The sequence below is a fragment of the Aethalodelphis obliquidens genome, unplaced genomic scaffold (genome assembly GCF_003676395.1).
Source record: "Aethalodelphis obliquidens isolate GAN/ISIS:26980383/991018 unplaced genomic scaffold, ASM367639v1 scaffold12, whole genome shotgun sequence".
NCBI lineage: Eukaryota > Metazoa > Chordata > Mammalia > Artiodactyla > Delphinidae > Aethalodelphis > Aethalodelphis obliquidens.
This window is the reverse complement of record NW_020837956.1, coordinates 3,977,078-3,994,628: the sequence shown is the minus strand read 5'-3', so window position 1 is coordinate 3,994,628 and position 17,551 is coordinate 3,977,078. Positions and strand designations below refer to the sequence as shown.

The following is a 17,551-nucleotide window of genomic DNA, read 5'->3' as shown; positions in this document are numbered from 1 at the left end:
AACTTGCTGTGTGACAAGTCAGTTAACCTCTTTGGGCCACAGGTGTATCATCTGAAAACTGAATAGAGCCAGTCTCCTCCCATCCCCTCTTTTTTGTAAATTGGAGGAAAATGATAATTTGGAAAGGATTATTTTTAAGACTCCGTTCAAAGACATCACAATAATAACAACAAATCCAGCATACACATGCCAAACACTTTTACATGGTAGGTTTCCAAGAACCATTTACTAAACCAAGGAATATGCTCAAACAGTCCCCAGTGAACTAATTCATGATCTCTAAGCTCCTTTCCAAATTTTCCCACCACCCCAAGAACTCCATACACTCCCTTCCATAAGGTAAGAGCTCCTTGACAGGACTCCACAATGTCAATTTTCATTTCCAACTTTGTGTTGTGATGTTTCAGAGTTTATACAGCTCCCAGGGAGAAGCAGTTGTCACCATGGCAACCTTCAGGCCACTGCAGTGAGAGAAATTAGTGCCTGCCCAGACCTAGTAATTGCTGTGGTCTTTTCCTCTTAGATTCCTAGCAGTGGATGCTTGAATACAAATACTGAGTGGGCTCCAGCAAGCCAGGGTAATAGTGTACAGCAATAAACTATCTGTTAGCTGATGCTTACATTTCAGACAAATTGAGGAGGCTGTCAAAGGCATTAGCTTCTATCTTTTCCAGGGAATCACTCTGAGAGATTTCACTAGGGGAGAGAGAAAAAAAAAAAAAAAAAAAAAAAGAAGAAGAAACATGAAAGAAATGACTGTGTCTGCATAATAATAAGCTGTGTGTACAACCCAACAACTGGGGGCTCCAGTGTGTCCTTTTAAAAAAGAACAGGGAAGCCTTAAGTTGTCCTCGCATCATAAAGTGCTAACACGCCCATCCCCCCCTCCCCCCTCCTTTAGGAACACCAATGGGCGCCTGCAGCCCAGATGCAGTTGAAATGCAAGTTTCAGTATTACCTGTTGATGTGACAGGTTCTTTTCCTTATTTATCTATGACTCAGAGTCACAGATTGTTAGAAGTGGGCACGTCCTTTGGGAAAATCCAGTCAGATTCCCTTGTTTTACAGTTTTTGAAATTAAAGCTCTGAGAGGAGAGGCAAATAATGCTCATGGGAAGATTCAGGGCCAGGATCAGAATGTCTGCGTTCTCAACGCCATCACTCTAGTGAGGTTTTAATTTGGGTTAGGATTCATTGTTTCTTAACGCTTTACCCCTTTCCCCAAATCCTGTTCTGGTGCAATTGCAAAGTGGTCAACTCCTACACGAAGTGTCCTTCTTGTGTTGTAACTGTCTGTTTATTTGACCATTTCCTTCACTTCATTAGCAAATTGAGGACAAGGTGTATTGTCCTATTCACTTCTAAATCCCTGGTGGCTTCATGTAGCCTGGCACATAGGGTATAAATGAATGAATAGATAAGTGAATGAACTGATTTAAAAAAAAAAAAGACACAAAAGTAAAGGAACCAACTTTGCCATATATTTACCACCACCAAGCATGTAGGTAATGTCAATGTTACCCTAAAATCCCAGCAGAAGCTACCATTTGCTGCCAGCTGAGAAGTCGCAAAATCTAATGTTTACATTCCCTGAAGGCTTCAGACTTGATGAGAGCTTTAGCCCACAGGAAGGCTGAGCCTAAGGCAGTTAAGGTCTTTTATGAACAACGCAGTGATGGATAGTTCCTAGGCTGATTCGTTATTCCTCCCTAATGGTTCACTTATTTAACTGTGGCTGCTTTCCTCACTAGGAGGTCTTAATATATTAAAAGCTATCAAAACTCAACATTTAAACTTGAGAGCAGAAGAGTAAGGGTTAGCCTCAAGCAAACTGACATTTACGTAACCTGCAGTGTATTTCCTATAATATGCACTAATTCTTAATGAATTATTTTTAATATCCTCCTTGCTTGCTTATACCCTAAAGAGCAATCAGAGGTTCCCCAAGGAACTAGGACTGATGATGCAGCGTCTCCTTTAGAGATGCAAATCTGCTTCCAAAGCCCAGAGGATTGTTAAGATGCTCTCTGGGAACTAAATGGCCTCTGAGGTCCTTTGACTCAGACTAACATTAAGGAGGATGCTGGAATACTGGACTCCTTTGAAAATTCTCTTTCCACGTATGGGATCTTGTGTCCTAGAAGCTGACACAGGGATGTAGGATTGAAGTTAACATGTGACACAAATATGAGATCACATTGCATTATCAGGCTGCTTTACAATTTTGATAAATGCCTTTTATCAGTATGGCTATAGATACTGTGTTTTTGTGATACACTTATATTTTAGATACAAAGATAATCTTCTGATGCACAATAAACTTTCAACACATTTTCTTCTATGTAGGTGTGATCTAAAAATGTGACAGGAGGGAATAGCTGCTCTAGCAGAGGGAGAGTTTTTATGACTGAAATCTATCTTCTTTTCTACTTGAGTAATTTATCATCACTTATCAAAAGACATTCAGTTCACTGAAGCAAGGTTAGTTATCTGGATTTTAATAACTCTTGAAAATCATACCTTTTCTTCAAAGGTCCCTGGGTATTATTTGTACTTTAAAGATAAAAATACTAGGGTTTCCTAAACACAATTCCTCTCCTAGAAAAATTATCCCCTTTCAACTATGTGTTCTCTGAGGGAAAAATTTATTCCAATTATAAATGTCTTTTGATATGCAGTATCTTACTTACATTTTTATGACCTCATTAAGTCCTCTGAAAGCTTGAGATGGGATTACTTTGATAGGGAGATAGGTGAGTGATCTAGAAAAGAAAAAAGGAGAGCCAAGAGCTTAAGATTTAAGATTGGGTGCCTTTTAAATTCATGAATAAAATGTGTGTGTGTGACTACAGAGTTCCAAATAGCTAGATTCAGGTTGAAAGTTCTAACTTATATCAATAAAGAGAGGCGCCATGACTCATTCTTGGTCTTTATCAAAGAGTATGTAATTTTGTTTCGAAGATAGTGAACTTTGGGATCAGACCCAACCAGGTTCAAATCCCCACTCTCCTACTACCTGGCTATAGGACCCTGAGCATATTATTTACGTCCTCTGTTTCAATTTCTTCATCTATAAAATTGAAATAATAATTTCTATTTCACAGGGTTGTTATGATGGTTAAACAAGATAACCTGTATAAAGGGTAGGGCTTGGCACCAAGTAAATAGTTAACACACAGTTTTAGAGTGGACTTACGGGCTTGTTGGGAGGATGGAAAAGAAGCTATCTTGGGTAGAGTGGAGAAATAGATGGTGAAATTACAATTGAAAACCAGGCAGGCAAGAGAAGGGAAGAGTCACTAAGAACGTGTTCCTATTTTGATCTTTACCACCTTTTCCCCAGGCAGCCTATTTTAATATTATCCCAACCAGACCACTTTGCTCCTGTGGTTAAATCGAGCGGGCCTCTCATGCCGTTTGCGGGGAGTATCTACAGAGACTCCTTCAGGCACTTACTTATATCCAGAAGAACAATCTGAGTGTTCTTGAACTGAGATAAAAGTTACGCGTTACATAAAAGTTGAGCAAAGAGTGACTACTCAGCAAGAGCAAAACCAGAATAGGATGATAAAGGAAACTGGGGTTAAGATAACTCAGGAGAAAGCAACTGCAAGGCGTAGATGAATGTTCAACCAGTATTTATCAAGCATGTACAGTGATTCAAGGATTTGGCTCAAGGACTGGAAGACAAGAGGGGAGTAGACCAGGACATTTCAGGAGGGACGTGAATATCAAGAATATGGAGAATAGAAGTGGGAGATGCTGCCTTGTTTTTCGTGTGTCTATGCAGCAGAAACTGGCTTAGCTGCTGGGGGAGAGCACCTCCACCATGATGAGCATATTCAAATCAGTGAGATGTCTTACAGTCCCAGAAGGGACTTGTAACATGCTTGTAACGTGCTGTGGGAACTATGCACACCCACCTGTAACCTTATTTTATCCACTCAACAATGGTGTGAGGTGGGTATTTCCCTTCGATAGCAGAAGAAACTTGATCACAAGAGATTAAGTAACCTGGACAAGGTAACATGACCAAGCAGAGAGTCTCCAAATGTTCTTTACTGTGCAATACTGGCCTGAAGTGTATGATTCCTAACCCACTCTCTCTCTTTTTAAATTTTTTCCCCAACTTTATTGAGGGATAATTGACAAATATAATTGTATATACTTAAAGTGTACAACATGATGATTAGATGTATACCTACGTTGTGGGATGATTATCAATATCAAGATAATTGACACATCTGTCACCTCAAGTAGTTAACTTTTTTTTTTGTGGTAAGGATGCTTAAGATCTACTCAGCAACTTTCAAATATACAATGCCATATTCTTAACTATAGCCACCATGCTGTACATTAGATCCTCAGAACCTAGTCTTCTTATAAGTGAAGGTTTGTACCCTTTGACCTGTATCTCCCCATTTTCCCTTACCCCAGCCACTGGCAACCACCATTCTATTCTCTACTTCTGTGAAATTGGCTTTTTTTCGAGGTTCCACAGAGAAATGATACCATATAGTATTTGTCTTTCTCTGGCTTATTTCACTTAGCATAATGCCCTCCACTTCCATTCAGGTTGTTGCAAATGGCAAATTTTCTTCTTTTTATGTCTGAAAAATATTCTGTCATGTGTGTGTGTGTGTGTGTGTGTGTATATATATATATATATATACCAAATTTTCTCCATCCATTCATCTGTCAAGTGACTTTAGGTTGTTTCCTTATTCTTGGCTATTATGAGTAATGCTGCAATGAACATGGGATGGAGATGTCTCTTAGAGATAGTGCTTTCGTTTCCTTTGGATGTATACCAGGTCGCTCACTCTCTCTCAGTGAGCAAGGTGAAGGGACATGAATTGGAACCTTGTTTCTCTTGAGAAGAGGCATGTCACACCCTTGCTATTCCTCCTGCAAAGCAGCTTACCAGCAGTTCCTCTCTAGGGCTAATGCAAACAAATTTCATTGCAGAAAAATGCTTTCACTCAACTGTCTCTTAGAGATGCTACAACCTTGAACAAGTAATCCAAACTTGCTCCTCTGATTTTATTCCTGAAGACAGTCCCACCAAGTACCTCCTTCAGTACCCAAACTTATTTAACAGGGCATCCGAGAAGAACAGGGACTGTAGGGGGAGAAATCTTCTTATGATGGCATGTTTCCTTCCTATATTTCCTCTGCAATCATGTCTGCTTGGCTTACTGATTAAAAACACAGTTTTATTGCTGTCTGCACTGCCAAGTCAATAAATTTCCAGAAGAGAAAGCTGTATTCTACTGTACCCCATGCAACATCAATAAAACTGACAGCCAAATTCTGATTCCAGAATCTTTATTGCTGGGGATAATGCAGTGCAGAACATATTTTGGAGAGTGTTTACATAAAAGCTTCAACTGAACCTTTCAGAGCTGTTTATTCATGTAAATGGAGCCCAGAAGCTGGAGCCTCTCAGCAGGCACCCTCCTCCTCCAAAAAAGGAACACAGTGTGGCTCCCCGGAGAACAGTGTGGCTCAGATTTGACCAGGGAGGGTGCCTGAGTTTTTGATCGATGTAGGGATGAGGGATAAGGAGCAAAGGTTGGGCAGAAGGGAGAGAAGCTGTAGATCACGCACTGGCTGTCCCCGGTGACTGCAGAACAGCCCTGGTGCAGGATGAAATTTTGTAGAGTTGATGTTGATGCTTCAGAGCAGGAAAGGCAGCAGTGATGAGAGTGAAAACAGAGTTCCTACCCTAAAAGAGGCACTGAGCAAACAGGAGGTAGCTTTATGGGTGTGGCTGGGACAAGAAAGAGGCCTGGGGGTCAGGGAATGGGGAGAGAGGTGGGGTGAGACAGGTGCACCAAGCTTTTCACAACAGAAGTATTCTCATGAAGTGGTGTGGAGAACATGCTTCTGTGAATCCCAAACTGTTTTCCCCACTTATATTTTTATATTTTTATTTTATATTTTATTATATTTTTATATTTTTATTTTAGAGGTATTGTGTATTCCTTTCTGATTCATCGCAGTGGGCGCGGTTACTAAGCATTCAAGCGGCTGTCTCCTGTATTTAAATGTTCACGTGGCCCATGACTTGTTAATAACCATTTGAACGTACTCCCTTTGAAGGTGATCCCTCGTCTGACGGATGCTTCTGTGATTCTTTCCATGAAGCCAGAAGCTCTTAGCAATGTGAACAATTGTCTCAATAACCCTGCAGTTCTACTCCTGTATATGTCCCAGAGAAATCTGCACACTGATACTCAAGGAAACTTGCACAAGGATTTTCTTCACAGCCTTGTGGCGGCATCAAGCGGTATCGAAGGCAACCTGAGTGTCCACTGCTGTGAGGGAGGGGGGCTCAAGTGTACACCTGCGAATGGGTCGCCAGTTAGGAGCAAGAGTGGAAAGGTGCACAGAGCAGCATGTGTGGGTCTTAGAATCATGGTGTTAAGAGAAACAACTAAGAAATTAATGATATGTATACACGACACTACTTGCAGAATTAAAATACAGACACACCAAACATGAGCCATTAGAAAACATACATCAGCATGGTTGCCTATGGTGAGTTGAGAGAAAGTGGGAGGAGGGAATAAAATGAATAACTAAAATGAGGGGACTTTGAATGACCCGCTGATTATGTTATTTGAAGGCAAAAGTATGGTCAGCTTAACCCTCTGTACCTGAGAGACCAATGGAGAAGATAATATTTTCGTTTTGATGTACTGAGTTCCCTCCTCCTTCTCTTCCCTTCCTCCTTCCTTCTTTCTTTCTTTTTTTTTTTTTGAAAGTTAGGTCTACATGAATTCTAAGAATTTTGTGAACTTCAGGAACTCTTCTGGAAAGGTCTAGTTAATATCATTTGATACAGAGCAGAAGCCAAGGAGAACTGAGGAAAAAGGGGCCGAAAGCAAGGACAGTCCAGCAGCTCTGTTGTCCAGTGTCAACAAAGGGAAAGAAACGTAAGAGATTGACACTCCTAAACTATGCATCTCAGATGGGTGGTAGGGAACCAAGGTTACTGGGCAAATGTGAAGTTGAACTTGCAGAGTGGAGCGTTCTCTCTGCCTCTTGAGTAGTCAGTGAGATGGCTGTGGAAGTATGTGGTGTGGAATCATGCAGTTACTTATATTTATTACAGTTCATAGTCCTTTTTATAGTTTTAAACTTTGATTTTTAAATTAATTGATGATATAACACAGGCGATACCTGAATTATGGCCAAATTCTACCTTGGTCAAGAGCCTTTACCAGAGATGTTGAAGCAAATACTTAGACTGGATGACAAAGGCTGTCTTAGTTTCATCAGTTCTGGAAACTCCATCGACTCATGAATCCCACATACAAGTCCCCCAAACCTTCCAGTTATGTGTTAAAGTTGGTCTAGAAGCAGTCTCTACTCCTTAGGATTGGAAGTAAGGACTCACCCTGGTTCTGGGATCTTGTGATCGGTCATGACCCTGGTGAAGTCCTGTGTCTTTCTGCATTGTCTACACTAGACCCGACACTATTTGGAGGGCAGGAGTGTGCCTGCAGTACCTTGAATCACACGGCCCCCTCCCCGTATTGGTACTTGTTTTGGCCTTGACTGCTCATCCTGTAGCCTGCTCGGTCTCCCCAGAGTCCATCCAGGAGTGGAGCCTTTGCCTTCTCTTCTTGTCAATCACCAGATCCTGGTCCCTGTATTTTTCCCTCTTAGAAGACACTGCTGACCCAGAACAGTTCCTAGTTGCTATCTGGTTAGGATCAATGTCATCTCTCTCACTACTTGGTTTTGACTTTCAAACTGGGCCCCCTGGAACAGATGGGGACCCTGTGCTGGGGCTACCCAGTGCAGCTGGGTTAGTTCCTCCAGTGGCTGCTGGTGGGCTGCCAAAATCACCATTTAGGACTGAGGTACTCATTCCCCCAGCTGTGGGGAGAGTGGGCAACTGAAGCTCTCAGCGGAGTTGCTCTCCTGGAATTACGTTCAGCCTAAGATTGCCACCTCACCTAATGTCAGGTCTGCTCTCCTCTGCAGCCTGCATCCAGTGACCGGTCAATGCATGGAATAAACGCCCAGCCCTTTCGTTCTGCCTCATGGTGAGACTGCTCAGGAGGCCCATCCCACTTGCAGAGCTCTTTTCCATCAACTCTTTCTCCTGGGCCCTGACTCAGTCCCCTTCCTAGCCAGGCCCAGTTGTCAAGGCACCAGCTCACCTTCTGTCAGAGCCTAGCAACAGATAAACAAATAGCATTCAGATAAACCTAATCTCCTTGAAGAAGAAGGTGCTGCATTATCAGGTCCTCCTTAACTGTTCCTAACGCCTCTTGAGTACTCAAGGGTGGGGCTTGGGCCTCTCTTATTTTTTTTCTTCTAAGTTTAATAACACAGATGACCTTGGACAAAGCCAGTTTGTCCTGTTCACTGGCTTGTTGATGAACCCTCAAAATAATGTTAGCTGGAGAGTTTCAGGGTCAGGAGTTTCTTTGTTCCCCTTCAAGGGAACCCAAGATTTAGAAATCCTTGCTTATAAAAACCTATCTACTGGGAGATATTTGCATGACCAAAGAGTTCTTTGCTCTACAGGAGGATTGATGAAAGGTTCCTTAAATAGCAAACTCCTTAGGTAAATGGAAAATATGGCTCAATTAACACTTTCAAACACAGGTGTTGCCTAAAGCCAATTACAACTGTAGGTTCCCCTACCTCACTTTGGTTTTTAAGAGCTTGGAATTCCAGGGTAGGACCACCTTCTGAAGCCCACAGGCTGAGCAGGGGCAGAGGAAGACAACAGCCAGGGAAGAAATCCGAGCACTCATCAGGAGTCCTCAAAGCCTGGGTGGGGTCTTTGCTCGCCTTGCAGGAGCCTTTACCTCTTCTGCCCAGAATGACAGAAATGAATTATTTTTTTCACTTCCCTCTAATGGTTTAGAAAAGCCATCTATATTATCGATTTAAGAAAGCTACAAACATCCATCCATCTTTCACAGATGATTAGTTTATTGCTAGAGCTACACACCCTGAATTTTAAAACACTACAAAATCAGGGGGAGACAAAAAGACAGAAACCAGGGATGGTCAAAGATTTTTTGCCTAATGAACTCATAGAAATGGGGGGAGGGAAACATTACCTTATTTAAATTAAAAAGAATGTTAATGTTTTTATATTTATTACACGAGACCTTGTTCCACATTGAACAGAGGCTTAAGAATTCCTGTGTTCTTATCAAAGTCACTCAGTAGTTATAATAAACTTGCTTTCATCTTGGGGTGAAATAAAAATGGCTTTCTCCTTTACAAACGATTTTAAATCTTTGCGCTTTCAAATGCATCGATCTATTTGGTAACTTCATTATTGGGTATGTCTTCATTCATTGGCCTCTTGTCTTCAGCATTTACCTAGAGGGAGCTCAGACGTCAACGTTAACTGAAATATGACGTCAGTATAGATGGACCTCCAAGACGTTAAGTTTTACATCAGAAAATTTTAGAACACTCCTTTAAGTATTTACTGTATTAGACTCAGGGAATCAGACTAAAAGGGCTGCTTGCCATTGGTTTGGTCCAACCCCTCACTTTCGATGAAGAATCTTAAGTGAGGAAAAGTAAAATGACTTCCCTGAAACCACATGGCAATTCAGCAGCAGATCTGGATTTGAACATAGGTCACTTCATTCCTGGTCCAGTGCTGTGTCCTACATTAGTCACATCACATCAGTACTGTTCCTTTGGGGGTTTGCTGATACACCCCACTATGCAATCCTCTGGTTCTTCTGCGAAAACCTCACCTTCTGATAGAGCCACCAGCTTCTTGAGGGCATGTGCTCACGGTCTTTAACTTCAAAGGTGCAGCTCAAATTCCTGTTCTTCCATGAAGCTTCAGAGCCTACCAGAGTGTTTTTCTTCCTCTCCTGTCCTCCTCAGCACTAATGACTACCCAGTTTTTTTTTCTTTTTCCTGCCCTATTTTTTGAGAATTTATCAGGTGCCTTGTATGAATGTTTCCTCTGTTCTACCATTGAACTCCCAGTCTCTGGTAGATTTTGCCTTCTGACTGTCTCTTGCTTCCAGCCCCTCTATTCCTTTTCCACTGCCACTCTCCTTGGTCATTCTTTTCTTCACCTCGACTGCTCTATAGTCCCCAAACTGGTTTCCCTGTACTCCATCCCGGGTTTCCTCTGCCCAGTCTAGATTAGTCTCCCTGATAACTCCCACCATGTCACTCTTACACTCAGATTCTTCTGTGCCACCCCTTGGCCAGTCTACTTATCTACAAGTGTCTCAGCTTTGCATTCAAGGCCCCCGAACTAAAGGCTTGAACTTTATTTGACAGTCCTGTCACCCACTCTTCCCCTCATATAACCAATACACTAAACTTGCACTGTCCAAAAAAGGCAGCCACTAGCCACATATGACCATTGAGCACTTGAAGTATGTCCAGTCCAAATTGAAACACACTGTAAGTTTAAAATACATTCCAGATGTCAAAGACTTAGCAAGGGGCTTCCCTGGTGGCGCAGTGGTTGAGAGTCCGCCTGCCGATGCAGGGGACGCAGGTTCGTGCCCCGGTCTGGGAAGATCCCACATGCCGCGGAGCGTCTGGGCCCGTGAGCCATGGCCGCTGAGCCTGCGTGTCCGGAGCCTGTGCTCCGCAGCGGGAGAGGCCACAACAGTGAGAGGCCCGCGTACCGCAAAAAAAAAAAAAAAAAGACTTAGCAAGAAAAAATAATGTAAATGATCTCATTAACAATTATTATATTGATTACATGTTGAGATGGGTGTGGCTAAACCACACTGACTATCTTTTCAGCTCTCTTAGGCCCACAGTCCTACTCCCTCCCCTTTCTGCAAGACGGAGCTTTAGCCTACTCGTGAGGAATGCACCCAAACCAGATGAGTTCCCTATCAACTTTTACCCTTGTCTTCATCTGAAATGAAAACTGGAAGAATGCCTTTTGCTGATGCAGATGGTTAATGGTCATGAGACCCCCGGAGGAAGGAAAAACCCCTGGTTTCCATCCAGTGTGGGTGTGCTTCTCTCTAGCAGTCAGGTTTTATTTTTAGCTCTGGCCCCTTTAAAGCCCCTTATCCCCTTTTCCATACCCTGTGGTACGGAGTACAACTTCGAATGTGGAATGTCGCGTCAGCCTGATCCCACCTGTATGTAAGTTACCCTCAATAAGCCTCATAATTGCGCTTCATGGAGTTGCCTGCTCTGTTCTTCGGTCTCAAGTTTGGAGGACGTTCTTCAATATTTCTGCCTTCCGACAAAATGATAATATTTTGTACAGTTGGATTACATAAAATATTAAACTTAATTTCACCTTTTAAAACCTTTTAAAATGTGGCTATTAAAAATTAAAATTACACTTGTGACTAACATTATATTTCTACTGGACAGTGCCTCCCTAGACACATCAGACTACTGTGTCTCCTGAATTTACGTCACGTTTTCCTGCCTTCATTCACACTGTTTCTACCATCTGGCACATCTACCCTTCTCTGCCGGTCAGATTCTATTCTGCCCTTGGTTGAAGGTCTGTCTATCAGGCGCTATATACTTTATGGAATGTGTCTTCATCACCAATTGTATGTGCTTTCTCTCTGGAAGCAGCATAGTGGGATAGTGAAGAGTAGAAACTCTGGAGCCAGGTTGCCTGGGTTCATTTCACATGTATGAAGTGATGATGATACTAACTACTGCAGAAATTTTTTAGATTAAATAAGAAAATGTGTATGTAATATTCATACAGCATCTAGTACAAGGTTAGAGCTCAGTAAGTACTTTAAATTCACAGCTGCTTACTATGAAGGAGTCAAGCTGCCCCAGCTATGCCTGATGACAGCTCTCCTTCCTTGCTGGGGATGGGGTGGATTCAGCACTTTGGACTCTTCTATTTGTCACATCCTTACGTCTACAAAATGCCTGTGGCTTGTCTCAAGCTCTTTATTGTCTGCTGATTATACACAGGACAACTGAGAGAGAGGGTAGACATTCCGCCTTGGTACCTTTCTGTTGGGCTCAAGTATCTCTGATAGACTTTGTCTGATAGCCTTTTAAAGAAATGATAAGGAAGTGATAAAGAACAACCTTCCATTAAATATTTCAACTCTAGGAAGCCACTCTGCAGAATTCTCATTTGCTCATTGATTTAAAAAAGTTCAGTCAGGGCTTCCCTGATGGCGCAGTGGTTGAGAGTCCACCTGCTGATGCAGGGGACACGGGTTTGTGCCCCGGTCCGGGAAGATCCCACATGCCGCGGAGCGGCTGGGCCCGTGAGCCATGGCCGCTGAGCCTGCGCGTCCGGAGCCTGTGCTCCGCAACGGGAGAGGCCACAACAGTGAGAGGCCCGCGTACCGCAAAAAAAAAAAAAAAAAAAAAAAGTTCAGTCAGTTGGAACTCTCCCATTGGAAAGTTCAATTTGCATGACTTCTCCAAGACAGCCTTTCCAGAGCACCCAAGAAGCTTGGGGAGTTTACGAATTATTGATATAATGTAAACCAAGATTTTTCAATGAGACTCCCTGGATGATGGATTTTCCAAGTCATTTGTGCGACAACTAAATTAAAAATATAAAGCCTCAGAGGAGAATGGTAAACACATCTTAGCACTTACTCAAAACCCATTTCAAGTTTTCTAAAGACACAAAGCAAAGTAACCCAATCTTTGCCCCCAAACTAGAATTCTTCTAGCAATAATATAACATGACAAGAATAACTCTGGTAAATAAAACTACATGTTGAATTCTCCCCAGGGAAGGTCTGCATTTTGTGTAATGATTTCTCAAAAATATTTTTTAGAAGCAGAGAATATTATGTTGTCAGGGCAGTGACATTGCAGATATGCTCCAGGAAACTCTTTCATTACTCTGCAAGCTTCTGTTTGCAGACACATTTTTTTTGGTGAGCCTGTAAAAGCTGGTTGCAACTGATATACTACATACTTTTTCTTTTCTTTTTTTTTTTTTGTGGTACGCGGGCCTCTCACTGTTGTGGCCTCTCCCGTTGCAGAGCACAGGCTCCGGATGCGCAGACTCAGCGGCCATGGCTCACGGGCCCAGCCGCTCCACGGCACGTGGGATCTTCCCGGACGGGGGCATGAATCCGTGTCCCCTGCATCGGCAGGCGGACTCTCAACCACTGCGCCACCAGGGAAGCCCTACATACTTTTAATTGACTTGATGGAATAGGTCTGAATTGCCTGAAATTACTGGCATGTGCACCTTCACTTTTCACTAACTCCTCAGCTCTGGTAGACACTGATTTGTGTGGGTGCCTGGTTCAAAAATGCCCCTTCTCTGGAAGCATCTCACTGCTGGTTGCAATAGGGTGGAAGCATCTCATTGACTGTGCTTCTGTCTCAGGAGTAGGGTGTGGAGCCATCAGATTCTCTCTCTCAGGAATTTAAACTTGTAATAGATGGGAGGAATCTTTGGACCTGATTCATTGTAAAGGTGGAATCTACAGAAAAGTGCCCTGACCTCTTGCCGCTAAAACGCCATATTCTCTCTGGATCTTGCTCACATCTTTCTACCTCTTTATTCTTCTGTTAAGTTAATCTCTTATGATTAAATTTGTCAGAGATGATTTCTGGTGCTTGCAAATGAGAAAAGCCTTAACCAGAGACCCACCCAAGGTTTCCAGGGGGAAGTCATCCACTCTTCCATTGATGATCCGTAACACAGACAGGGCACGTGCCTGGTGGTCAGTGAGAGAGCAGAAGGCTTTGAATAGTGCTTCCCTGGTGGCCTCTCTAAGCTGGTGTCAAAGGCCAGGAGGGAGCTTATGGGATAAGCGTGTTAGCCCAGTTGCCCCTGTAGAGAGTGAGGCTTAAAGAACTACAGCTCAAATAATACCTCCACCAAGGTATCTTTGTTACTCTGGCTAGAAGGGATAGCTCCCTTCTCTAAACTCTCACCAGCCTTTGTTTATAACCATCATCTGGCTTTTCTCACCTTCTGCATTTCGCTGCCGTCATCTGAGAACTAGTCCTCTCTCTCCTATGGCTGGAAGACTGTAAGCTCTTGGAGGGCAGGGCGGTGTCTACGGATCCTGCACATTGTCCTGTACATTTCAGCATGTAGCTCCTGAGCGGTCAGCGTGTCTGACCTGAAGGTTTTCTATGTGTCCAGACGGAAGTTTAGGGATGCGGAATGGGGAAAGGACCCAGAAGAGGCTCGTACGCTCTAGCTGGACAGATAGGACTGACCCAATTGAATGATAGAAAACAGGGTATCATCAGGTGTTAAGTGGCATGTTTGAGGGGCAGCTCAGCCTGGGCTGAAAAAACTAGCATATCAGACTCCAGGCAGTAATGAGCTCTGCTATTTTGGGATTCTAACTTATTCACCTTCCCGGTTGAGAAGACCTAGTGGGTCATTTTCTCTAATTAACACCCCACAGGAACAAGACTATTCCATCAGGCCCCTTGGATGATAGATATTTACTGTTCAACCTCATATATGGGCTGCGGGTTCTTCAGGACTTCTCTGCATCATCAGATTGTTACAATAATACTTTGTAGTTATGGGAAACCTTTATTTCCGAGTATTTTGGGCCCTGCTGTCTTGTTTATCTTCACCACAGTCAGCCCCACTCAGGGGCAAGAATCATCACGCCCCTTTTACAGACAGCACAGAGGTTTTCACACTGTCCTGAGCCCACAGTGCACATTAGGGAAAGAGGGACCTGGTGCTAGAACTCGCGTCTGCAGGTCTTTGTCCTGTTGAGCAATTCAGATAATCTGGGGACTGTGTTGGACCCTGCCCTGTCGTACCAGGGCATCTCCACCCCTGCGGCCTCAGAAATGCTGTCCGCTGATGCTCGTGAGGTAGAATTATGAACCTAGGAGTCACCTCATTTTATCAGCATCAAGGACAAATTTAACAGCAGCAAAGGATAAAGCCTTCATTCTGAAAGTTGAGTTTTACCTGTAAATTGGACTTTTCTGAATTTGGCCCAGGTGGCATTAAAGAGCTGTGTGGTTCAGGGCCACACAGAGAGCAGCTGTGAGTGGTTTGCTGGCTGGGACGGGGTGGCATCTCCCTGGGAGGCAGAAGCTGAGAGTAAATGAGGACCATGTGGAGAAGCTGCTAGAAGCTGCCCACGGAGTTAGGAAGCCCACCTGACTGGTGGGTGGGATTATTTTAATTGCCTTCTTAAAAAAAAAAGCTGGTGCAAAATTTGCTAAAATCTGCATTAAATGTGATTTTTCACACACCAAGGGGAGCTGCCAGCACAGAACACATATGCTCCCGTGGAGCCAGCCCTCTTGGGTCTGGAAGTGAGCAGCAGGGCCTCTCTCCACCACCATGACTCAACTGGCTTTAAAATTCCATGTGTAAGATCAAAATTACACAAGGCCAAGACACCGTCTGGTGCAGCCAACCTGGGAGATTGTATTTTGGAAAGAAAGCTTTTGTGCCTCATTTCAAGACATGAAAAGAAGCCAAATTGAGGAGCTTGGGAAGAAGATAGAGGTGGGTAAAGGAACAGAACCGGAGCCCTGAATCAATCTGACATACTGCCTTTGTTTTTTGCTATATTGGGTCTTCATTGCTGTGCGTGGACTTTCTCTAGTTGCGGCGAGCAGGGGCTACTCATCATTGCGGTGCACGTGCTTCTCATTGTGGTGGCCTCTCATTGCGGAGCACAGGCTGTAGACGTGTGGGCTTCAGCAGTTGTGGCGCATGGGCCCCGAAGTTGTGGCTCATGGCCTCTAGAGCACAGGCTCAGTAGTTGTGGTGCATGGGCTTAGCTGCTCCGCAGCATGTGGGATCTTCGCGGACCACGGCTCGAACCCGTGTCCCCTGCACTGGCAGGTGGACTCTTAACCACTGCACCACCAGGGAAGTCCCTGACATACTGCTTTTGAAATTAAAAAAAAAGAATAATGTAGAAAAAAATCCAAGGAATTATTGCTCTCCAGAGGGAGAGCTGGGTCCAATGACAAAGGGATCCGTGTGTGAAGATTTTTGGCTCTACACGTTCATTGAGATTTTGGGAACTCTGTTGCTTGCTTTTTAGTGTCCTGCTCGGGGTCACCATTCACTTTCCCCAAAAGGATGATTTTTAAACTAATAAAATCTGGCCCTTGCAAAGCTTCCCCCAGGGAGTCTGTTTATAGGCACAGCCAGGTTTAAGAATTGTCTTGAAGGTAATAGCTGGGAGAGCTGAGTCAGAACTGAGGTTCAAGATCAACCTCTACCTTGGGTCTTTGTTTTTTTTTTTTTTTTTTTTTGCTGTTGTTGGTTATTTTTGGTTTGTTTTTGTGGGAGTAGGGTAGGAAGGTGGGACATGAGCTTTCAGAATTCCAAGGTTTTGTTTTTGTTTTTGTTTTGTCTGATTCAGCTTCAGGGAAGCGGTAGGTAGGGCCAAGCTGTCCTACTTGTAAGAGTTTGGTAGGCTTCCCTCTATCCTGTGGACTCTTACTTGGTGTCCTGGACGGGAACCAATAGATCTCAATTCAGGCTGCCTTGGTGGTTGTTTTGTTTTGTTTTAATGGACCCTGGGCTGAGGATTGATTTTTCTCTAATAAGTAAGTTAAAACAAATTAACAACAAACAGTAGAACAATCTATGGAATTGTTGGGCTGTACTAATGTAGGTAAGCTTCTAGTCTTGCTTCTCTGGATGGCCCTTTCAAAGGAGAGACTGGGAGGTCTGCAAATCTGAGACCTGGATGTTGACTCCCTCTGCTACTCATAGCACCTCATCACCTCCCCATTTTCTAGGATGGAGATTTTTAAGTGACATTTAGGTGTGGTACATGCTAACTAACATACACACTTCCTTTTTGCATTGGTTAATTGTTCCTATTCAGCTCTCCACTCAGTTTGATCATCATGTAGTTCGATAGACACTTTTATCATACTACCTGTGAAATTTTGGGAATCCTGAGTTGACTAAGACCTCTTCAGGTGCTTCTCACTTGGCACAATGATTCAAAACCATGGTGGGGTGAGGTGGGGACTCCCCCACCCCTTGCCCCAACACACACACACGCCAGGGGCGTTTGGCAAATGTCTAAAGACATGTTCGGTTGTCATCATTTGGGAGGGCAGTGCTACTGGCATATAGTGGGTGGAGGCCAGGGATGCTGCTAAACGCCCTACAGTATATGAAACAGCCCCCAACAGCAAATGATTATCTGGCCCCAAATGACAATTGTGTTGAGGCTGAGAAACCCTGCTGTTGCAGAGGAGGTACACATGGAATAAATAGTTACGTTATGTGGGGTGTATGCAAAAGTAGATGTAAGTACAAGGTATCAAAGCAAGTATGTGTGTGTGGGAGAGAGGGGACATTGGGGAAAGCTTGTTGGAAGTGACTCCAAATCATGATTTTTACTTAATGCCTTTGTAATCAACTGTCCAAGAATGACTTTGAAAGTTTATTAGTTGAGATTAGTTTATTAGTTAAGATTAGTTTATTAGTTCCTACATATTAGGAATTTTTTTTTTCTTTTTGAACAACTCTCTGGGTAATTTAATCAAATATTTCTGATGACTTTATATCTTCCCTTACCAAAAAATTTCTCCAAAGAACGAGGGAGAGGTATAAAAAGGGAAGGATCCATTCAACCGTATTCTT

General features: G+C 43.3%; 1 protein-coding gene across 2 annotated transcripts in view; it reads right to left on the bottom strand.

Annotated features, from left to right (window-relative positions):
* Nucleotides 1-17,551, bottom strand: part of LHCGR (luteinizing hormone/choriogonadotropin receptor) — a 61,708-nt gene that overhangs the window by 39,632 nt on the left and 4,525 nt on the right. For both annotated transcript variants that reach the window (XM_027113894.1, XM_027113893.1), the window contains exons 2-3: nt 2,691-2,762; nt 622-696 (exon numbers count right to left, since the gene is read on the bottom strand). In XM_027113894.1, coding sequence (XP_026969695.1) covers nt 622-696; nt 2,691-2,762 — 147 coding nt within the window. The remainder of the gene's footprint in view (nt 1-621; nt 697-2,690; nt 2,763-17,551) is intronic.